Source organism: Thermobia domestica, chromosome 13 (assembly GCF_964235325.1).
Source record: "Thermobia domestica chromosome 13, izTheDome1.hap1.1, whole genome shotgun sequence".
Lineage (NCBI taxonomy): Eukaryota > Metazoa > Arthropoda > Insecta > Zygentoma > Lepismatidae > Thermobia > Thermobia domestica.
Genome location: NC_137466.1, coordinates 200,188,643 through 200,214,395, shown reverse-complemented (window position 1 = coordinate 200,214,395; position 25,753 = coordinate 200,188,643). Strand labels below are relative to the sequence as shown.

At 36.2% G+C, this 25,753-nt stretch overlaps 1 protein-coding gene across 1 annotated transcript in view; it reads left to right on the top strand.

Annotated features, from left to right (window-relative positions):
• LOC145667936 (uncharacterized) overlaps window positions 1–25,267 on the top strand; it is a 32,682-nt gene extending 7,415 nt beyond the window's left edge. Inside the window, exons 2-5 of the mRNA XM_081735359.1 lie at window positions 5,835–6,023; window positions 9,669–9,797; window positions 15,996–16,169; window positions 19,273–25,267. Coding sequence (XP_081591485.1) covers window positions 5,835–6,023; window positions 9,669–9,797; window positions 15,996–16,169; window positions 19,273–25,193 — 6,413 coding nt within the window. The 3' untranslated portion in view covers window positions 25,194–25,267. The remainder of the gene's footprint in view (window positions 1–5,834; window positions 6,024–9,668; window positions 9,798–15,995; window positions 16,170–19,272) is intronic.
• Window positions 25,268–25,753: the final 486 nt, after the last annotated feature.

Here is a 25,753-nt window from a genome sequence, read left to right as displayed (position 1 = left end):
AACTGAATACAGTGACGGATGTAGAAGGTAAGCACTGGGGGGGAGCGGGGGCCAGAATCCAGACTATGATAGGTATATCATGAATTTACTATACTTTTTTAAAAAAGAATACATTAATAGTACCTCAAATTATTTTTGTTACTCAAAAAACTGGAGGGCTAGGCCCCGGGCGAAATCCATCACTGTCTAGAGCTTACATACTTATATTACAGTTGGTCCAAATGTCTTGTCATCCACTACGTACAGCTGTAAGAAGAGTAGTAAAATACCAGACTCATGTACCAAATTTTATTGGCCACTGTCTCTGTTACTGTTATTCACTGATACTGTCACACATTCAAAACGTGTGTTTTTAACACCATAATTTTCGTGTCACAAAACGATGCGGCGCCGTGATATTTCACTAAGGTAGCCTTTGGTGATTAATGCAAAAGCTGTCTTAATAGTCATTCTACTGTTAGATATTCTCTTTCCAGCCTTAGAAAAAAGTAGATGTAAACAAACCCACCTGACTACCAGTGGGTCGATGACTAGTGATTGGTTGTTGGTCTCACTGCACTAGTATCCTTCCGCAGTAAAATCCCTACTAAAATATTAGTTTGAATAAAAATATCTGAATTTATCCTTTATTTTGTGATAAGAAACGCAGTAACTGTAATATTTAACAACAGATGTAGCTTTATTTCAACCTCATCCGTATTTGGACATATAGTATTTACTGCGCATGCGTATGCGTTCGCTCGCCGACCCCACTCATTTGAAATTGTAGAATGCAGTTTCATACTGACGATGAGTGACAATAATCCATCTTCGTCTCATGCTATAAAACACAAATGAGGGCAACAGGAACAGAGACAATCTCGTTTATATAACGATTTAAGAAAATGCATATTTCCAACATTAGTCAGTTAGTGTCAGTGCGTTTATTATTTACCAACCAACCGTAGCCTTACACTTTGCAAATTATGCGACATTAAACTAGCAGACGATTTTGCTGTTCACGTCTCTCACTGCCGAAGCACGTGTGAGCCGCGGAGTAATACATTTAGCTTTGTTTACTTCAACTTTGTTCTAAGGCTGGAAAAACTTTAGTCTATTAGTGAGCGCTCTTAGGAAACATTCCTTGATATTGCTTCATAGAAAGTTGTCGCAAGACGTGAGGTCTGGGCTTCTGTGAAGTCAATCGAGATTCACTGGAACTTGTGAGCCTTGTCCCATCCATCTATCACGAAAACGTAACTGAATGGAACTGGTGTCAGCCATCTGAAACAGAGAAAGAATATTTCTTGTAAAAACACTCTGCTATAAAATGTACAAGGTTACAACAAATTAAACTGTACATTTCCAACACTATTACAGGGGGTGACAAGATATTTGAACCACACTGTAGACCTTATATTTCGTAACTTCAGTGCTGCATAAGAATGAAAAGCAGAACCAATTTTTGCGATTCATGAATTATTATTTTATGCCATCGCAAATTTTATTTATTCAAAAAAAGAACCGTTAACAACTGGGTGAGGAAAATTGTATTATTTAAGGTTATCATGTCTGATACATAATTGGTATGGTTAAGGACAATGGCACAAATCTGTCTTCAACATGAAAGGGGGGGGGTAGGACGGTTTCTATATATATATATATATATATATATATATATATATATATATATATATATATATATATATATATATATATATATATATTTTAAAAAAAAGTATGTTCAAACTACTTATGAAGTTGAAAAACAATGTTGTGGAGGATCAGGGGAGCAGAGTTGTCCTCAACATTGAGAGGCGGGCAGATTTGAGGCTTATTCTGGGGCAGATTTATCTACGGTATTCCATCTGATTTTTCTTTGTAGCAATCGGACACACATAATCACATTTCTCCCCACAAAAAACACATTTCAAATCGGATTATTGGGAGGACAGTTCCCCTAGTTCAAAAATTGGAGGGGACATGCTCCCCTCATCCCCCGGCATTTGCACCACTGGTTAAGGGACGAATTCTGCAAAAACTTCATTTAGAATGGTCAACCCATAGTTCGAAACTAGAATCTCTCAATTACGGAGTAAGAATGATCGCCTTTTATCTTCACCTGCTGTACTTACATTTTTTTTTTTTTTCTGGAACTATGGTTTCCCATTACACTATTAGCCTTAGACCTATATGCAGAACATATAATGAACCACATATCGCAATAAGCAAGGGTGTTTATCTTCCAATTGCGATGAGTTAAATCCACAAAATAGTGGAAAAGTTGGATGGTATTGCTAACCTACGTTAATATACGAGGGTAGTAGGCAAAACAAAGGAAGGGTTATTAGTTTTGAAGTTTACGTTCATGAGCGTCCAGGAGCGTTTCTGGATTCAGACGAAAGGATCACTGAATTACTTGGAATCTTATTTTTCTTTTCACATTGAAACCATACATGGATGTATATCTTAAAATGAGATACAAATCACCAGGAATCGCAAGAATATGGCTCTTGAAATCATTTTACCCTGTTAGAAGGACGCCTATCTTGATATGGATTACATGTTGGGCCTATAATGAGGTGCTTAATTGTGAAAGATATATATACTAGTACCTTTGACTTTTGAAATAAATCGTATGTATCAGAATAATTTCGAAATACTAATCACGAAAACGTATTATAAATCAAATGATGTATATCTACGAAACATTGTATTCAGTTATATGCAGAGCAGTATTTAACATTTTTGCCACCCCGGTGCATTAATAAATACCGCCGTTTCAATAACAATACATATTGATGTAGAAAATTTGAGACAGTAAAACTAATAATTAATATTTAAGTGGAAAAATAAAATATTTGATTTTGATTTGATTTTAGCGTCCCTTTCAGCAGTGAGGCTATATGAAACGTGGACCTACTGATTAACGTGGAATCTAAACTACATGAGCTCCCGCCGGGAATCGAACGCGGGTTTCTCACACCAAAGGCGCGTACATTAACCCGTTAGCCACGGAGGAGCTCAGAAAAATTATATATATATATATATATATATATATATATATATATATATATATATATATATATATATATATATATATATAACATACAATATACATTTATATATATTACATTTATAATGTATTTATACATATATAGCCTACATTTATATATATATATATACAATAAATAAAGTAATGTGTAACTTTCAGCAAATAAAATTACATTTGATTTGATTATACACTAATATAAGATCATTGATGAAAAATGGTGTAAAGAAATTGATACTAGAAAATTTGCCGCCTCGGGCAATGGTCATGTATAAATGCCACGGTCACTAGGGCCCATGTATAAATATGGCCTCGGTTATATGAAGGTAGTTTCTTTCTACAGACATATTCTTGAGACACAATGGAAATTTCGTTCCTCTTTTCTGCTCATTTATTTTATTTTCGTAAAGAAATATGTCTTCAAGTCCATAAGATTAGATTGGAGAATTTATTGTTTCTTTTAGCAACGAGACTATATGAAGCGTAGGTACATCTACAACTTTACGTGAGACCCGAACCACTTCAGCTCTAACCAAGAATTGAATCCGTATCTCCCGCGCTAAATACATGTACGTTCACCATATAGCCGCGAGGGAGCTCTGAAGTCAATAAGGTTTAAGAAAACTTACTTATGTAGAATACTGTACTGAGCAAAGATTGACAATACAAGAAGGAAACGAAAAGCGAGAAGAGAATTTTGAACTGTGGATATGAAGCGGAATTTGTAATATTACAGTGAAGCGGAAAACAAATCAGAAAATGGTAACAGAAAATGATGGCAACAGGACGCCATGAGAGAAAGTTATGAAAAGAGAAAATCAAAAGTTAACAGAGAAATTTAAAAGATTGTTCAAGTTCGACGCAATTCTTATGAAATCATATGAAATCTATTTTACTTTATACTGAAGTTGCATAATGTAACATAAATTTCTTAGATTTAACAGCTTAAAGAAAAATTCCAAACAATCTTCTAAATTTCTATGGCCTAAATCCATTAGGATCACATGTTGCCGGCGAACCACTTACACAGAGCAGAGCAGCACAAGAGCAGCACTCTACGATGTAGGGAGGGGCGTCCGCATGATTTTCTCTAAGGAGCAGGGAAGAAAAGACTGATTTCAAGGGGGTGGCATAAGACGGATTTCAAGAGGGGCATAAGACGGATTTCAAAGGTGGCAGAAGACCGACACACAACCATAGTTACGAATTCACACACACACACACACACACAATTTAATGCATGCGTACACACAATAAATAAAATAAATTATTTACGTCATTTCCTTATTAACTACAGTAAATAAACTATCTTTAATATAAATATATAAAATACCCCACAGTATGTGAGATCAAATTAGTATGTATTAGTATGTTGTCATGGATGAATTCCCATGAACTGAACACCCTTCGAAAATCCAGGGGAAGCAACTCCCTTCTTTCCCCCCTGCTGCGGACGGCCGTGGCTGTAGGTCAATTAAAAACTTAAAGTTGAAATCTTGTACATCCTTGGTCAAGGGAGTCGATTTCTCTGTAACTTTTTTCTTAGGGAGGAAGGGGCATTCAGATGTGTATTTGATTGCAGACAAGGGTCTAAGAAGGCATATATATATCACGATTTTAAGACAAATTGATTTCAAATTATGACACATATTTTATATTTATAAAAAATACATAATAATAAAAATACATATTCATAAAAATACATGAGCATTAGGAAGGGTCCCCCAGGATTGACGCCCTTGTCCTTGGTATAGTTCCTACATCCTCAAGTAAATATCAACAGAAAAACTAGAGAGATAGTGTCGGCTAATAAAGCCCTGCTGGGCTCGCTATACGTAAATAAGACCAGGTTTAGGGGCTTCTATAACTTTTATAAAACTTAATTTACATACGGTTTGCTTTTTACTTCGGCTGAGCTCATGGCAGAGCCGATCTCACCGCTCTTGTAAAGAGAGTATGGTTTCACAAAAATAAATCTTACTAAGAACTAGTTGAAATGCCCTTCTTCGCACGGGAAAAATTGGTTTGTGGCAAATGTAAGATAAATATTTGAACCCTCTCCTATCCCCTTATGGTGTGTTTGCAAGAAAATTGAATTATAAAATACCATCTAGACCCAAGTTGTAAATATGTTCAAAAATTCATTTCAAATGGTGCAGCTATGATCTTTGCGAAAAATTTATCTCCTTCGTCCTGAGATGAAAAGTCTCAAAGTGTAATGATGAAAAAAAAAAGGTCATGTCTCATATAGTTTCGGTGTTGAAGGGAATGCTAAAATCCAAACAAACAAACAAACAAAAAAACAATATTATTTAAGGTATACAGGTTTTCATCTTTTTAAATTTATTAATTTACATTCTTGTTCAAATTTTAATATTATTTTTTAATAAAGTATTTTATCTTAAAATACAGTAAATTTATTACAAAAATTACTTCACACATTCAAATTCATGATGCTCAGGAAAACATTAACTCAGTTTCTATTGTTTTAAAGGGGAAAAGTTGTCTTGTACTTGGCCGGGGTTCTGGAATGAATTCGAAGGTATCGCCATCTCTATGGCATCATTATATTTTATTTTCGCCTTGAGAACTGCAAGTTAGTTCATTTGCTCTTTTGAAACTTTTTGAGTTTATGAAATATCTCTAAAAATTTCTACGTTACTGTAAATAAATACCTCACTAATTTTAGTATAATTTCTTTAAAAATAAATTATAAACGTTGAAAGTGAACTTGCATTAGAATTTAAACATTATAATCTGTTCGTTTTTTATAAAATTGTTTAAAACTTTTTTGTGTTTGCAGATATATTTCTGCTGCTAGTTGTGACAGCAGTGACAACAGCGGCACCAAGCGGCAAGCAGAAGAAGGTTGACTGCAAATCCCATTGTGCAACATGTATTGACGCACAGCCAAGTGATTGCTCGGCGACCGAAACTTTTCGAGTTGCTGGAGATAGATGTGGGTGCTGTAACGTTTGCGTCAGATTACGAGGCAAGTGTTACCAGTTAATGTACCATTTTATTTCTTAATCACACAGTGAAAGCACTGTACGCAGATACATATTACAGAATAATCATAACGGTTGAAATAGTAGCAATGATAATAATAGTAATTTCATTCCAGCTAAAAATGACATGGTCATATTTATACTTAATTGGTCATATTCTTGTTATTTTAAAACCAAAGAAAAGACGAGATCAGTTCAGAGGTGGATCAGTTTTTTTGAGTAATAAAAAATAAGTGAAGGTATTATTTATATATTTTTTTTAAAGTTTATAGTAAGTTCATAATATATCTATCATTGCCTGGGTTCTGGCTGCCCACAAGTTTTACTTTTAGACCTGTCACTAGACCATTTTTATGATTTGTCCGTGTGCGTGGGTTTTCTCGGGGTTCTCCCGTTTCCTCCCACTTTCTTCATTCCACCATTTCATTCATTACTCATCATCACCGTCTCCTTTAGCCTAACCGGCATAACCGTGGGACGTAAAACTCAAAAATTTCATTTCATTTCATTTATGATTTGTGTTAATTTTTAAATTCAAACTATTTCTTTCAAAGTGGAAATCGTTCAGTATCATTTATTTGCCTACCTAACTTCTTCGCAACTATCGTATAAATACTAACTAAACTTCGTTTTATTAGAAATTAAACATGCTTCTTTTGCCATGTAACTTCTGTTTTTATGTATTTTTTTTAATTCATTGATAAGAATTTAAAGCATGGTCGCCCATACTGAGGGACCAAAGAGGTCCAAATCTCTCCAAAAATTACCTTGACCCTCCGTATTTGTATTAAAATTCTCTTCATTTTCTGTAGATGATGTCTGATTATGTAGCTTGTCCCCCCTTTTCCAATAATAATAATAATAATAATAATAATAATAATAATAATAATAATAATAATAATAATAATAATAATAATATGATGATGATGATGATGATGATGATGATGAAGAAGAAGAAGAGACCGGGGCCACTGTTTTAAAGTCCTATTTTCTGCAGAGATAGAACTTCACCACTACACGTTTGGTAATTCTACCGGGATTGAACCTGGAGCCACACGCAAATGAAAAGCGCGTTTTCATATTACATAATAAGGGCTTTTTTTTAAACTTAATTCCTATGTATATCAGGGGTGCTCACAAACGGGGGCTATGACGCAAACTGCGTCATTGAAATATTGGGGGGGTAAAATTTATATAAATATGTTTGAAGGGGTGTAAAAATTAATCGAAAAGATTTTTTTTCATGGAAGAACACATACGGATAGACAATTGGAAGGGGGTGAGTCATGGACATGAGGGGGGGTGGACACCACTGAGTATATACATCTGATTTGCTGCTTGCAATACAATTGATATTGCAAATAATATTTTAAATTATATTTACTGTTCTAAACATAATATAATTTGTTTGTCAGCTTCATTTCAAATGAAGTAATACAAGTATAGTCAGCGACAAAAGTTATTTCCGTTTGGTAAAATTTATTTTGGGGATAACTGTGGTATGACTGAAAGGTACAGAAAATTACATTCATTTTAATTTACTGGAAACCGTACTCAATTTGTCCTTCCATTCTGAAGTTACTTACGAAACTAATTTCAGCAAACGGAAAGAGCTTTTGTCGCTGACTGTCCTTATAGTCAGAATATTTTACACGTAAAAGATTACACTTCTTTATTCATGGTATTAGGTCTACAGTTCCGCGCAATGTTGGATGTAGACATTATCACTTGGGGGAAGTAGGATTTGCTATTGTTAGAGGATACTATTTTAGTGTAAAATAATTATAGATTTTCTAAAGCTCGCTTCTCTTAACATAGAACATAACTATGGATTGCAGATTTCTTTACGTTATATATATGGTGATGAACAGTTTTATACGAATATTGCATAAAAACTACATTATTGTAAAATTATCACAATGCAATATTGGACATTCAATTGAGGTATGCGTGGTCAGCGCATTGACTCCACAACATCATCATTTCTTCCCCTCATCTGTGGTCCAGTGGTTAGCACACGCGTCTTTGGTGCATGTAATCCCGGGTTTGATTTCCGGTGGGGGATCAATGAACACATTACATCGGGTTGGATTCCACCTTAAAATGTAGGTCCATCCATCATATATATCCTCTGTGTTGGATAGGGATGCGCACGAGGCGAGTCGAGACAGGATTTTCCTGACAAAATTCGAGTCGAGACACGGCTCTTGCAATAGAGAAATATACATTTTTCGAGTCGAGACATTACTTTTACAGCACATTTTCGAGACGAGATAGCCATAAATCTTGTCTCGTGCGCATCCCTAGTGTTGGAAAGGGACGCTAAATTTCAACAAACAAAATCATTATTTCTTCTTTTTCGACCCCCTTTCCTATTCTTAGTTCAAGTGGTTTCCCATCTGGCAAACCTTACGATGCTAGCGAAAGGCCTCAAAATCTTGATTTCCCTACTTTTCATGCTACATATTATACATGTTACATTCATTACTCTCTACCATTCATGCTACATACTCTTCGTGTTATATGTGTAGCATAATAATAATAACTAGCTGAACCTGCGCTCTCTACACAGCGCGTCATTCACAGATGAGCATGAATCTCCTTGTCATTCCTCACAACTTCTGTACACGTCACTTTACAGACACAACTGAAGGACGTCTTGATAAAAATTGGCAAGGGGTACCATAAAGGGCAGATTTTTCGATTACTTTATATATATATATATATATATATATATATATATATATATATATATATATATATATATATATATATATATATATATAGCACCGTTTGCAAGATTTGAACCTACTTCCGGTTGGAGTTTCTAATTCATGTATGATCATTATTTTCTTTCTTCTTGTATTCAGTATATGAAAAGCAAATACATTACACACAATACATTACATTAATTATAGCCTAATATCAGTGATATAGGCCCTATATGGTGTTCATTGGACAAAACACTCCACACAATAAATATTCATCTTACCCGTTAGACTGGAGAAATGTTTCTGCTTCGTTTTCATTATCATTTTTCCATGCAACAAACGCCTGAGATATATACTAACTCCGAATACGACTGTGTGGTGTTGGAATGTATAACTCGTAGGATATGATGCTTTACATTTTTAAAATGTCAACACTTCCAGTGTACTCCTAAAAATGTAATAAAGAATTAACGGCCATTTTAAAAAATATTCAATTATAACTGAACAATCTACACAAAATTTTCAATCGATCAGTGAAAACGGCATCTTTCGAGAGCCTATGGTTTCCGAGATGTCACTGTCGAAAAGATTGGAGACAAACATGTAAACCTAACATTTTAATATATAGATAATAATAATAATAATAATAATAATAATAATAATAATAATAATAATAATAATAATAATAATAATAATAATAATAAATAATAATAATAATAATAATAACAATAATAATAATAATACACGTTAGTATTATTAATGTTAGTAATAATATTTTAGTTTGTTATTTTCAAATATATCGTACTGTGAGCTAAAATTATATGATAGGCCCAAATGCTGAAAATACCTTCAGTGTTGCATGTAGAAAAATAATTTCTCAAAGGAAATTAACTTGGAACAACTTTCTTTTCTTTCTAGACAAAGGTGAGACATGTACGATCCGATTAGGCCCTAGTTTCCCAGATGATTTCATAGAAGGAGACATTATTCCTGAAGAGTGTAAGTTCCCGCTGAGATGCATAGATGGCACTTGTGTTGCAAAGCGAGGTAAGACAACGCTAATTTGTCGGAAATATATAATTAACAATCTCGAATTCAGGAACATAATTTGCTTCAAAATGGTTGTAACCGAAGAGAAATATTTCTTAAAGTTCTAATATTTATAGATATATCTATAAAAATATCAGCGGGACTTTTTAATGACTTAAATCCAGTGTAAACGTACTGTATTAAGTTAATACCCCTCCATATGTCTTACTTCAAGTAAATTGTTTCTTACAAATGCAATAAGATTATCATATTAGGTTGACGGTTCAGGAATAATATTCATGAATGCCATTTTTCGAATGTAAAAATTTACGTAGAAATATAAGACGTTGGCAAAATGTTTGGTGTTATTTAAGAGAGAACTTTTGCTCACTCATGCTATTGATTTTTGATTTTTGTGTCTTTTCAGAGCGTTAGAATGGACAGAATTGAGCATTTTTTGACACCATTTGCTTTCTGCATTTCAATCTCGGGCTCGGTTCCCGGTGGGGACACTCGGTCGAAAAAACATAAAAGCTTTCTTACGTCAGCCATCCTAAATAAGGTTTTCGTGTGTTTTCCTCATTCAAATAAGGCAAATTCTGGGATGATACCTAACATATAGGTCCCAGACCACTTCCTCGAGAACATCATTCCTCATATGTGAAGGGCTAACACGGCTATAGATTCCGAAAGCCCAAAAATCTTATTCCTAATTCCAATCCTTTTTGCTTTTAACCGAGATGTCAAAGCCGCTAACGCTGCACGTAACATTTGTGCTGGGTATGGAGAAAAAGTAATGTTTCAAACTACCGCTCGTCATTAGATTTGTGCTGTATATGGAGACGAAGTAATGTCTCAAACCACCGCTCGCCGTTAGATGTGTGCTGTATATGGAGACGAAGTAATGTCTCAAACTACCGCTCGCCGTTAAATTTGTGCTGTGTATGGAGAAGAAGTAATGTCTCAAACTACCGCTCGCCGTTAAATTTGTGCTGTGTATGAAGAAGAAGTAATGTCTCAAACTACCGCTCGCCGTTAAATTTGTGCTGTGTATGGAGAAGAAGTAATGTCTCAAACTACCACTCGCCGTTAGATTTCCTACTTCAAAAATTATGATGTTGACCTGCAGAAAGGACTAGACACCAGTCGAATAATTGAATTGGATGAAGAGCGATTGAATCATCCTTTTCACGAAAAGTCACATCAAATATGTAGGGAATTCGCGAAGCAGATGGATTATGATTTTTAAAAAAAGTGGTAAACCACCTGCACTCAATGCTCAAAGCGCTTGGGTTTTTAGTTTGATTTGAGTATAGCGTCTCTTTCTGTAGCGAGGTTATTTGAGACATAGCACCTACAGCTTAACATGTGAACCGACTCACATGAGCTACTGCCAGGAATCGAACCCGGATCTCCAGCGCTTTTGTACGTTAATGGTTCGCTTATCACGACAAAAGACTGCTTATATTGTTTCAAAAGTCAGAGAATTCTGCAGTAGATTGTCGGAGTATTCTTAGCTTTCCTATACTCATATACAAATTATTGGAAAGGAAAAACTTATAGTTTCTTCATTCATTTCACAATTCACAAATTTAATTGCACCTGATATATGCTTTTTTTTTTTTTTTGCATAATCTTTAACTATAATTCAAATTGATTTACCTTTTAAATGTTACAGTGAAAGCTAGTTTCTCTCTCTCTCTCTCTCTCTCTCTCTCTCTCTATATATATATATATATATATATATATATATATATATATATATATATATATGAAGCTACATCATAGTCTGAACTGTCCTCTACAGAAAACTACCGTTCAACATAATCTCCATAATTTTGAACACGTTTGCACCATCGTCAAACTCTGGCATCGAAACCATTTTGGAGAAATTCAGGGGTTCGCTTTTTGACCCATGATTATAAGGCTGCTTTAACTTCATCCTAGTCAGTTAATCCGTGACTTTGTGATATCCACAGTCAGCAATTATTCCTTGAGCAGAGCCATACGAGACGTTCAATACATCAGCAACATTCTGAATTGTTTTGTACCTGTCTCCTTGAATCAATTCATCAGCATGTTCTCGATTTTTTGCATCTGTGACTGATGTCGGCCGGCCACTTTTCAGTGTACGAGTATCTGCAACTTCTGTTTCTCCGTTTCTAAACCTCTTCACCCAACCGCTGCACATCCCTGATGTCCATCACAGCGTTCCCCAAAACACTTTTCAAGCGATTATGGATTTCCTTAGATGGACAACCTTCATATGCCAGAAATTTAACGACGACTCTTTCTTTTAACTTCAAATCCATGGTTCTTATCATTCAATCTGAAAAACAAAAGACTATATTAGTACAGTAAGGTTACTTCTATAATATCATGCATGGATAATTAAGTAGCTTTAATAGAAATAAAATTATATCCTCTATATACGTGGGTGATTCAAAAAGTAATGCCTCCAAGCCAACTGCTTGGCCAATACTACTACAAACATTCTGAACTGTTTATCATTAATGCACTGATGTTTAAGCTATAGAATGTCACTTCTTTCACCTTTCTATCTCTTCTCGTTCCAGAGCAATGGAGTAATCCGTGGCATACAGTGGTGACGTCTGGTTGAGACACTGGGCTGTCATTGGATTTCTGACTGAGGAACGTTGTGCGCACAGGAACATTAATCACCGGCGACGAGTTGTGGATAGACCATTACGACCCGAAAACAAACGTCAGTCGATGGAGTACCGCCAGATGTCCTTTCCTCCTCCAAAAGAATCAAAGTTGTCCCATCTGCTGGCAAAAGGTTGTTGACATTCTGCCTCATCCTGCCTATAGTTCGGATCTTGTCCCGTGCGATTTTTGGCTCTTCCCAAAACTTAAGTATCGCCCTAAGGGCTAATGCTACAGTTGTGAGCAGCAGTTCGGCAATGCGTCGCCAGCAGCCACCACATTCTTCGCCGACGGTTGTTTCGCATTGGCGCAAATGTGTTGCCCTTAATGGGGGACTATGTTGAAGAATGATACCACCATTTGTAGCTGACATTGCAAGCTTTTCACTGATACCTGTATCGGTGCTGCCAAACACAAGTAAAAGTATCACGTTAGAGGCATTACTTTCTGAATCATCCTCATATAAAAAATAGTGCTGTATGAAGACCATTCCACTTAATGAGGTGAAATTAATACTGAAATATACCCTGATTAAATTCTTCATTATGTCATTAGTATGACCACAAAACATTGTAAGGTTAACGAGATACAGCTAAAAGGTATGATTGTATCTTAAAATTTCATTTTCGATTAACTAAAACATTAACAGTCGGTAGATCACATTAAGCTAAACAAAATGACATACTAGTCAGTAAATTCTTATGAGTAGTTTTCGAGAAAATAAAAAAAACTAATTTTTATGAACCTAAAAGTATGCTATTCGTTGCCAATAATAAATTAACAGTTCTTATTTTGCTAAAAGAAATTGTCTGTACCGTATTAATAATAAAATACGAGGAGGAGTCAGAAAGTTCCCGGAATTTCGTTGTAACTATTTATTACCAGAATATAGGTACAGTCACCTACGTAAGTACCTGGACCCCTGACCATTATAATTACATTACGTGGGGTCCAGGTACTTTTGTGGGTGACTGTACGCATTCACTCAATCGCCTTCAAAATAGGCTCCTTGAGAACACACACACTTGTTCCACCTCCCATGCCATTGCTGGAAACAAAACTGAAAATCCTGTTTTGGTATGTTCCGAAGTCCAGCCGTCGTCGTGTCGGTTTGGATGTCTTCCAGGGGCGTCATTTCAGACTTCCCTTGGGGGAAAAGAGCATCCCCGATATAAGACTTTCATGTTTTGTACTGGTATATTAGTATACAATTGGTTAAAGTATATGTGTTCCTCAAACTCTTGGGGGGGGAATTGCCCCCTCCTGCCCCCCCTAAATGACGCCCCTGTTGTCTTCTACGGTGACAAAACGGTTACCCTTTAGGCCCTTTATGATCTTGGGGAAGAGCCAGAAATCTGCTGATTTAGAACTAGGGATGGCCTTTTTCGAAAAATCTTTTTTTCGATTTTCGGAAATTTCATTTTTCGTTTCTTCGTTTTTCGCTTTTTCGAAATTTTTTCGTTTTTCGAAAAAGTTTCGTTTTTCGTTCTTTCGAAAGAAATTTCGTTTTTCGTTTTTCGAAAAAAATTCGTTTTTCGTTTTCGAAAAAGCCTCGAAAAAGTATTTTTCGAAAAAATGTGGCCATCCCTATTTAGCACTGGAACAAGTGTGTGCGTTCTCAAGGAGCCTATTTTGAAGGCGATTAAATGAATGTGTAACTACATTATGGTAATAAATAGTTACAACGAAATTCCGGGAACTTTTTGACTGTTCCTCGTATACCTACACTGTTAATTAACATATTTTATATATTGCTATTTGCATTATTCTGGCTCCGACATACATACTTGTTGCATATACGTTGATGGATATGTAACGAAATTTTTTACAGAATCAATTAAGAAATTCAAACTAGAGAAATAGGTTGAACAGTGTTGAAATATCAATTGTTTTTCAGTTCCTAAATAATAATTTGAATTCTTTATCTTTAGTGTAAAACTAAGTAAAATAATTCTGTATGTAAGATATACTGGATATATGATAATACTATGGCAAATTCGTTAATATTTTCCGTGCAATATTTGTGTTTCATATCAAAAAAAAAAATGCATTCAAAGTAAAAAAAAAAAATCTTTAGGTCCCAAAGTCAGAAGTTGATTACAACGGAAAGGGGTGAAAAACCGGTTTTACCGCTATTCTTAATTTTTCTTCCTCCCTCTTATGGAGTTCTTCATCCTTGCACCCCTCCAACCCCGAAGCTACGAATTTCTCCTTGGGGGCATTTCTCCGATCGTGCTCAACCTGCGATAAAGCCTTTTTTATTTCAAGTGTTCCCTCGGAAAATATGTGAAACACACCTCGGCCCCACTCCCGCCGCCCTCTTACGGAGGAAACTTGTCCTTTGTTTTGGTGGGAAAAAAGTGAATAACCTTTGCCATGTTGTCAATTTGTCATTCAGTCGTTTGGTCCTGACGAGTAAAGATCATAGGCTACTAAAATGGCTAACAAGACAGTCCATAGTGTAGCTCGTCAATGTGGCAAGCCAGTCCACATTCAACTCTTGAAAAAAACTCGGCCAAAGCAACTTGTTCCTCCTCTTTCGAGGGAGTTACGGGAAAATACACATCGACAGCAGCACCAGCAGGGGCACAGTTGAAATAGAAAAGCTTTATCATTATTTTCGCAGCACTACTTCTTCACCGTATACACAGAAAAAAAATGTAGGTGGCGTACTTAAAAAGATAGGTTACATGTGTAATTCCTGTAGTTTTTGGTCTTAACGTACAGCAGACGTATAACTGAAAACGCATGTTTTATAACACTTTCTGTATAAGTGTTCCATCTATACGTACTTTCCGTATGAAACAATGTAGGCGGTCAGGATCTCACATACAAATGGACGTATATAACATATAGCTGACGAAGGTAACATAAGTATATGCATGTGATATACGGAAAACTGTTAGATGTCAGACACCCTGCAACGGCATGATGTAACATCTAAGGGCAGTGCCTATGTAGCATACGGATAACGTATGCTCCGTACTGATTTCTATAGTAAGCAATAGGATACCGTATATTTGTACGCTGTCCGGAGAACTTATATTTCTCTGTGTCTTAAAAGTCCCCCCCCCCTGACAAAATTTTCTGAAATCATCACTGGACGTAGGAGCTTATGTGGATGGAAGTGGATCTCACTTTGAGCTGTAGGTTTACGTTTATGTTACCTTTTCAGAAGGAGGCAAGTGGGTAAGCCCATCTGCCCCTCCCGCTCCCCCCCCCAAAAAAAATGTGTTGTAATGCAGATTTTGAAATATAAAACTACCCTTTTCGGTATACAAAAGGATAACTACCTTCAAGAAAAAATCTCTGCCCCTCCTATCACTTCCGCCAAGAAATTAAAGCAGGCGTCGTCACTGTATCTCGGTGTTGGGAGGAGAAGCTAAATTTTATTGTGGATTAAAGAAAATAAAACTCATAAAATTTTGTTTAAACATCCTTCGAATATTTTAAAGCACACTCATATCAAACTGAATGTATTGAGCATATAGTGTAATGTGTTATTATAATACTGTTATCAAACTTATTTCTATTTTTTTTTTTCCCTAGGTACTTGTGCGACATCAACGAATGGAAAACGTGTGAAGTTCACGTGTGATGAGAAGGGCTTCTACAAAGCAGTCCAATGCAACGGCACTGAATGTTTCTGCGTTGATGTTTTCTTCGGCAAGAGACTTTCAAGAAAAAACTTCCCATCAAGGACAATAGATGGCACTGAATGCAGTAAGTGCAATGATACAATGATCTGTTGGCTGATTTCTAGTACAGAATAGAAGCAGTCAAAGATTTTGTTCTTGATAGGAAATGAGTTAAAAAAAAAAAAAAAAAAAAAAAAACTTCAAACTTTAACCTCGACTGACTTCAATCTGAACGAATAAGTTATTCTTAACGGTATCTAGTACCTGCGCCATCTTTGTTTTTTAGCCCTTTGATTTATTATTTTTCGCTTTTCTTTGAAATCAAACGGAATTTTAATCGCTTCACTTCACTGCTTTATTCTTCCAGCTTAGCTTTCAGTTTCTAGTTAATCATATAATAAATTGTATAGAGTAAATAACTTTTGGTAGTGACTTATAGTATATAAGTAGAATTTTCGGGGGAGGGGGAACGATGACTCAGTGGTAAAACGCTTTCTTCCGATGCGTGTGTTCCTGGTTCGATATCACGCTAAGTAAATTTGTGGTGGACAACATCGTGTGCGTGAGTTTTCTCGGTTTACTTCCGTTTTCCTCCCACATTTCATCCCACCAATTCTTTCATCACAATTCATTTACTTTATTCATCCGTCTCCCTTAGCCTAAAGGGCATAATCGTTGGACGTTAAACTAAAAGATTTCATTTCATTAGAATTTTTAAAAATATTTTCTTCTTTAGCGAATCGATTCCCCTGTCACACCATAATTCCAGACCTCTGCATCAACATTCGTTGTAACTCCATACCCATCGGCTTTTGAATGACATTAAGATAACTTCTATGGTTATTCCATGGTTATGCATAAGCCAATCATAATGTTAACACGTAATGTGAACTGCGATACATTCGTTTACAGTCAACAACAACAACAACAACAACATGGAACCCATTTTGTTATCGTTAGTCATTTGATTACTTGATGACTGTTTTTTTAATGTAGCAGTATCACATGTACACCTCGTGAAGGAGTTTAGTTTGTATGGTAATTAATATAGAAACCGGAAGTGGTAGAATACATTACAACTTCCGGTTTCAGTAGAGAGGTTAGAGTGGAAATGAAATATATTCTTTTCCCAGTCTAGTATAAGGTTTACTATTTAGTACTGGGGTTGAGTATTTATCTTCTTTGATATACAATAAGGACAGTACTTAAATCAAGGTTATAATCACTATTTGTTTAGATTTATTCAATATGTGGACGAACGGATGACTTTTATAAATAAGGATAGCAACATTTTTAAAACTGACAGCATAATAAATTTTACATCTATTAGGATAAAGAACAGTAAATTCTAAATGCGCGAATAACTTTTCTTCAAGATTTGAAATTCAGGGTCTTGTTTTCTCCTTTCTATACCACAAAAAATTTGTCTTTTTGTATTACATCATAAAAGGTAACCAAGAAAGTTCTGTCGCTTTTTGTGGAGGTCTGTGTTCAATTGGCCCTCACACCGCGAGTTGAATGCGAATGGAAATAAGGTGTGGTGTGAGTATATCCAACATACTACCTGGTTGTGGCAGTTCAGTTACACCGTGAACTTGCGTAATGACAGAGTGAACACCGGACTTACGACTTCAAACTGGGGTCAAAACGCAGCTGCAGCGGGGAGAAAATATGCCAGGCCTTTGGTGAGGGTGTTGTGACTACGCGGACGCTGCAACAAGGATTTAACAAGTTTAAGGACGGTGAAGAAACACTCGAAATCGCACTACGCGCCGAAAGACCAACACATGTACAAAATGAAGATCTTCAGGCAGCAATTGAGGCGAACAGTGGACAGGCATGTGAGGAACTGATACTACAATTCAGTGTGAGTGGAGAAACCATTCGACAGCACCTCCATTAACTTGAGAAGCACTACAAATTGGGTCGATGGGTTCCACATCATTTGACTCTGAGCCAGAAGGCAAAGCTAGCAGACACCAGTGTTTCTTTAGTGTCTCGTCTGAGGAAGGAGCTATTTCTGGACAGGCTGTTGATATGTGATGAGAAGTGGGTCCTGTACGAAGCTCCATGGCACCGTCATCATTGGTTAGCATCCAATGAACCGGTTCCAAAATAGCTGAAACCAGCACTGCACCAGAAGAACGTCTTCCGGTGTTTTTGGTGGACTTCTCTCAGCATCGTGCATCAAGAACTGCTACCAGCTTGTCAGAGCATCAGTGCAATTGTGTACTTTCAGCAGTTGAGCCGTATACACGAAAAACTCAAAACTCTGGAGCCAGCCAGCACTTCTGAATCTCAAAGGGGTCCTCCTCCGTTACAGGACAATGCTAAGCTCCATGGCTAGGATGACAAAGAACACCATTCTACGCCTTGGATGGGAAACACTATTTCATCCGCCATTCTCCCTGGACATTGCGCCGTCCGATTATCACCTGTTCCATTCCTTGGACAATCACCTTAGAGGACGCCAGTTCAAATATCTAGTAAAGGTGCAAAATACACTTGATACTTTCTTCGCTTCACGGCCCACCAAGTACTACCGCGATCATGAACTTCCAGAACCTCGGCAGAAGGTTGTCGATGCTGACGGGGACTATTTTTGATCTTCCAGATAAGTCTTAGATGACATATCGATGTTCGAAGCTGGTGAGTGAAAAACCGACAGAACTTTCTTGGTTACCTTTATAGTTATCTCACTTTGTGTTTGGAGGGTCGAATTGTTATGTAAAAAATTAATGAAAGATGGTTGGGCTTCATGTTTTAAATTGATCCTTCCTGCTGGAACTCCCATCAAGATCCTATTGATTTATAAATGAAAATAGGAGAAAATGAATATATGATGTATATTTTTTTAAATGTATTTGTATGTGATAAAAAAGGTTTGCAACCCAAAGAAAATATGAATAGTCGTTGCATATTCAATATCCCTCAGGCGTACATTCAATATCCCTTTTCCATTTATTTTTATTATTCTTTCGATAAAAGGTTGATTATTTATAACAAATCGACAATCCCGTTCCAAACTGTCAAACTAAACAAACTCTTTCTCCAAGTTTGTATGTATTATGAGTATTTCTGGAATTCGTGTAAAGCACGGTTTCAACTAGTTTTATTTCCTTCAGGTTCCAACTAATCTTCCGACTTAATATTACTAACTTATTTATCTCGTTTCTTTGTCATTACAGAGTGCGCTGCCAGTATGTCTGACCCTCGAGTGACTGGACCTTCCCTCATAATGCCCAAGAGGATTTATTGTGATGATCTCGGGGACTTTCTACCAGTACAATGTTCTCATCAACATTGTTGGTGTGTCAATCCTAAAACCGGGAAAGCCATTCTAGGCTCCAAAATCAAGCTAGAGACAAATCAAAACCAGGTGTCAACATGTTCAAAATTGTTAGAATACCAAATCATTCAGCAGAATAGTGGAGGTGAAGCTTTAATACGAACTAAACGAATTAGAAGGCAATCAGGTTTTGGTGCCTCAAAATTTGATAATGTGCAGCCAGCGACAGAAACTACTTCTGAAGAATCTCATTTGTCTGATTCGTCTGCAAAGAAAGAATCTCAATTTCGCGAACACGGAAAAGTGTCCGATTCTTCAGCAGTAAAGGGGACAGAAGATTTTGAAGATTCTAAGTCTATCAAAGAAGCATCAACGGAAAAATCCATCTCAAGTCACACACCATCTACAAACACAGCGAAAACGACACACGACAATTTTGAAAACTCGAAATTACCAGAAGCTAATTCTGCTGAAGTTCATGGTATTGATAAACCAGAACGCATAGACGGGAAACAAAGGGAACAGGCCGAAAAATCTGAAGGCTTCTCTTCAACAGAACAATTGAAAGACCAAAAAATTGATAAATTTCAAGATAAACAGTCTAATTTCAATAACAAAGAACTAACATCCACTACAGAACAATCTAATATTGATAATTCAAGTTCAAAAGATGAAAGAGACTCAAAACATGCAAAATCTTCCAACAATACACAGAAACAACAACATTCAGCAAACAATGACGACAAAGAAAAGGAAACATCAACTACATCAAAATCTACGTCTAACTCTATAGATTCTTCCTCTTCTGAAGACGATTTATCTTCAACTGAATCAGGTAAAAGAAATTCAAGAGAGGAGGCAACGGAATCTTCCAAAAAAGCAAATAATGATTTACAATCATCTTCACAATCACCAGTTTCTAGTACAGAAAAGAGTTCCTCACATCAAAACTCCTTGTCTAACAATAAAGCTTCCAAAATTAACAACCATTCGTCAGTTAATGAACATGATTCACTTTCTTCTACAAAAGAATCAACATCAGATTTGGATTCTTCAGGCTTCGATCTTGCAGAATCTTCTACTACGTCTGCTGCAGAATCAGAAAAGTTATCAAAAGAAAAATATGACAATCATGAAATAAACAAAGATATTAGTTCAGAATATGTAGAAAATGATACCTTTAAATACAGCGAAGAAGCATTTGATTATCCTGTGCAGAGTACAACAACCGAAGGCTCGCGAAGAAGAAAGCGCTCTGTAACCGGAATGACCACTAGTTCCACTACAGCTTCCGAAGAGGAATCGTCAAACGAGAATCAAGAATTCTCCAGCAACTCAGAATTCTCATCGACTTCTACAACTGAAGCCGGTGACAATTTTGAGGATTTGGAAAATTCTGAACCTAAAGAATCAACGGAATCCAATACATCTGATTCAAGCAAAAAAGATGGTCGTGCGTCTGATAAAGATTCCGTTGGAAATTCTGAAACAGAGAGAAACCGTCCAGACAAAGAATCTGATTCTTCTTCCAAAGATCAGAGAAACAAAAGAAAGGGAAGAGAGCCTGAAAATAATGACGAAGAAGGCACAGAGGATCAAGAAAAAAATGAAAATCGTACGAAAGAATCTAAAGAGGGATATTCAAGAAAAGAAGCTGATAGTAAGAATGTAAATTCTGATAATGTAGACAATTCTTTGATAAGACAACGAAACTTTGATCCAAATGAAGATTATGTTGATGATTCCTCTTTAAAAAGTACGACGACGGCCTCTGATGACTCGGAAGACAATGGTTTACAAAGTGAATCAGCATTTGACAATTCCAATGAAATAGCTTCGTCTGAAAATTCAAATGCGGGCGACAAAACACATAACAGAGAAAAGCCATCCAATAAAATTAGAAAGAGTGATCTTTCTAAAGATTTTTCGAGCACAGACTTGCAAAAACAATTTTCCGATACTAGAGAGGAGACAAATATTGACTACGAGCAAATAAGCCTTATTGGAAAACAAAAAGTTATTGTCCTCTGTTCAGATCCGAAAGTAAAAATTATTAATGGATCGAACAAAAGTTCTATTTTATATAAAGAAAACACAGGAGAGCAAGCGAGTGAAGACAATGAAGGAAGTGACGATGAAAATCCATCACAGAATGAAGGGAATTGGATGAACGATGAACCTGGTGAAAATGACAACAGTGATGATAATATCGGAGATGGAAAAAGTCAACCAACCGATCAAGAAGAATCCCAGTCTAATAAGAAAACTAAGGTTGATGAGGAATATGAAGATGAAACAACAAAGAGAAGCAAATCACGCCCATTAGAAGATGAAAAGGACTCCAAGAACGAAGATACAGTAGACCAGACTAACGAGCCATCAGACGAATTCGGCTCGGGAGAAGAAGATTATTATGAACTTATAAAGTATTTGGAGGAGAACTTATCAAATGAGGAAGAAGGTGATAGTAACAAGAATTTGGAAGACACTGAAAATAAGCAAGGTGAAAAACAAGATGAAAATGGCGAAAGTGATAAAGATACGGAAGATGTTGACGGATCAGACAACATGAAACAGAATTACAAATCTGAAGAAACTTTTTCACGTGAAACGTCGCGAGGTAAAAGATATCCTAATGCAGAGGATGACGCTGAAATCAATCGCCAGAAGAAAAATTCACGAATAACAGACACTGACAGTGGAGAGGAAACTAATGCTGAAACTTCAGATAGGTCCAATAGGAAAACCGAAACTACAACTAAAACTCAATCCAAATCTAAGTCACCGAATAAAGATGAAGATAACTTGAGGGACTTACAAAACACTTCCAGGAAAACTGTATCTAATAAGAGTCGAAATGAAAAAGAAGCAACTCCAAATGATAATGATGATTTGAGAACTGTAACTTCGACCTCAAAGGACAATGATTATAAAAGAGCAAGAAATCAAGTTGATGACAATGACTTAGATGCTGATGATAAGACTAAAGCTTCCAAATTACGATTAAAGGACGAGAAAATTACGAATAAGAAGACTCGACAATCATCATCTTACCCTAAAGATAATGAAGAATCTTCAAATGATTACAACGAAGACTACGTTCACGAAGCTGATACTGACAACTTGGAGTATGTAGAGGATGAAGACAAAAGCTCCAGAATTGCAGAAGAGAGAAATAAGGAAGTATCGAAACAAGATAAAAGGAAAGAACGCAGTGGACAGAATTCAATAGATTTAGAAAGCAACAGAAATGCTCGGAACAAAGTAACAAAACAAAATAAGCAGAAACCACAAGAAAGTGATGGTAAGATTAAACAGAAAGGACTTAGGAACATGCTGCTCTCTGATCTAAACAACTCTGAAGAAGTACGGAAAGCTCAATACGCATCTAGCAGCAAACAACGAAACAATGATGAAGATTACGATAAAGAAGCCAGCGATGGAGATGATGATTCTAATCCACGTTCCTCAGGTGGAGACAGAGGAACATTTATGAGTGATGATAAAATTCGGAAGTTAAGCTATAACAAAGACACTTACAATGCAGACAAATCTACAAATAAGATTAAGAGAAAAGGTGATTCTTCAGATGCAGAAAATAGTGACACTTTGGAACAAAGCGAAATGTACGAAGATTATGAAAATCTACCAGAAGATGCAGATAATAATTATGATGAGAAAATGCAATATAATAAAGAATATACTGTTGATGAAGAAAGTGACGATAATATAGGTGAGGGGGAAACTGAAAGAGGACAAGAGGAATATTATAATAATGATAATGAAGACAATAAAGAGATAGATAAATATCTTGGTGGAGGTATGTATGTTGAGAAAGAAGGCAGAGCTTCGTCAGACTATTTGGAAATGTCTATGGATAACTTAAATGTAGAAACGGATAGAGATACCACTCAAAGAAAAGTAAACAGAAGGAGAGAGGAGGACCAATATGCAAAATATGATAGTGACTCCGATGCCCCTTACAATCAAGATTTTTCAGTTGATAATGACGGCAATGAAGAATTGATTGGGCAAAAACAAGTACGTAGTAGTTCAAGCAATGATAGAAATGAACGAAACAAACGTATTGATATGGAGATGGGATTATCAAAATTTATCCCAACTGAATTAAGAAAATTTGGTAAACCTAACATTCCCGGTATAGATATTGATGCACAATTTAAAGGTTCAAGAACAAAGCAGCAGAATTATGGAAGATCTGATTACATTGACGGAGCTACTGCTGAATATACTAATGGTCCCAACATGCGCTCTGTTGAAACTTATCTAGGAACGGCTGATGCTTACAAAAGTCCTTCATCAAATAATCGGCTATTAGAGACAGACAGTTACTATCCTACTCAGAGTAATCAAGGATTTCAGAAACAAAGGACACTGTCGACTTCAATCGGGAGAGAAGCTATGGAATCAGATTCATATGGTCAAAATACGCTAGGACTTAGAGAAAAACAGAAAGCTAAGCAGATTCTGACTAACTTGAAAGAATCACCTGTGGTATCAAAACTAAAATCAAAATTTAACTTAAGGAATATTCAAGGTAAAATCGGAGACACCATGTCATCCTTTGGAAACAGAATTGGATCAAAATTAACAGAATTCCAAGGCGATGACGACAATGTTCAACAAATGGACTTCATCCCTGATGACAGTTCTTCGAATCCAGATGTAAGTGGAGTTCGCAGAAAAGATTTTGATCTTCAGCAGGTGGATCTGGAAAAACTTGATGATCAGAAATATAGAGGAACTCAAGTCTTTTCAGATGCAATTCCACAAGATTCTGGGGCAAACGATGGCTTATTTGGTTTAAACATAGCACTTCAGGGCCGGCAAAAGCCCAGTATACCGAAAATTCCAGATTCTTTAATGCCATTTCAAAAGAAATTAAAACCTGAACTTGGAGAAATCGAAGCTTATGCTACTTTAAGACGCCAGATACCAAAGACCAGTGCATCAAATGTTCAAGATTACTTCCCGCCGCAACAACAAAGGATGTCTCAAACAAGCACAAAGAACATTCAAGGATATTCTACAACAAATGCTGTGATTCCACGACCCAGTCAAAGTATTCTCAGTGCAATGCAAGCCGGAAAACCAGAATTTAGCTCAACAAAGGACTTTATAGGTGAAATGGATATACCGAATTACAAGCCAGCTACACCAGATTTGACAAGGAGTTTTAATGTACAGAACAGTATGGATCTTCAAAGATATCTAGCTAAAGGAAAACCAAAAGGATTAAATCAAGATATGCAGGGATTAGTGCAAATAGGAGAAGATAAGTCATCGAGCATTTACGCAGACGCAACTCCACTTGCAAGGAAGTCAACGCAGGGTAGCGCCAGTGCAGCAAAAGAATTCTCGATTACAGGAGAAAGGAAACCACAAGACCTCCTGAGACCGACAATGGCAAAGGAAAAGATTCCTTTTCAACGTAAGGGAGATTCAGTGCGAAAATTGTCCTTGCAAACTGATGCAGAAAGAGCAAATCAAGGCAGACGAATGAACGCACAAATGGAAATGGAGTTAGGAAGAAGCCGAACAATAAACGGAGGAATTGACGATAGCAACAAAAGACAACTTTTAGCAAGCATCCAGCGACAGACGGGGAAAAGGAATGCGATGCCAGCCAGTGCCTTATTTCAAGCCTCACCCCAATATTTACCAATGAATATGCAAAGAAGTGCTCAATCTGAAATCCAATTTAACCCAGCTTTAAGGCAGAGTAAAGACTTTTTAAATCCATCATCGTACGCTGCGTCCTTGAATCTTGCCAGGTCAACACAGATGAGAAGACGTTGAAAATATAACGCAATATTTATATTTAAAATAACCAAGATATTGTAATTTTTTTTCAGAATGTTATCTTTAACAGAGTACGCTGTAGATATTCAATGTAATATTGGTATTCATAAAATAGAATTAAATATAACAGTGTAACTTTCTGTCTTTCTGTCTTCTGATCTTCAATATCATAGTATTGGGCTTGAAATTTCCGGTCGCTAGGTCACCATTGGTAACCAAATATTTTAGTTTGGCAATAATCATTTAGCCTTTAACTTGCCTTCGAATTGCAAAGAAACAATGGCTGTCAAACGCTCGTGGCTGCTGGATTCAGATCTGAAATTTCGCGCCCTATCACAGTATATATATTTTAAGTCAACTATGGATCAAGGAAATTCCTACACGTGTAATTTTATGTAGAAATGCAGCTACGTAAGGATGCCAATAACTTTAAATTGGTTCATGTTTGAATCAATATTTACAACTGTTATCAAGGGGGATTAAACTTCAAAAAAGTCATGATTATTTCTTGAGTATTTCATTAAGAAGATACTCTGACGCTTTGATATTTTCTGTTG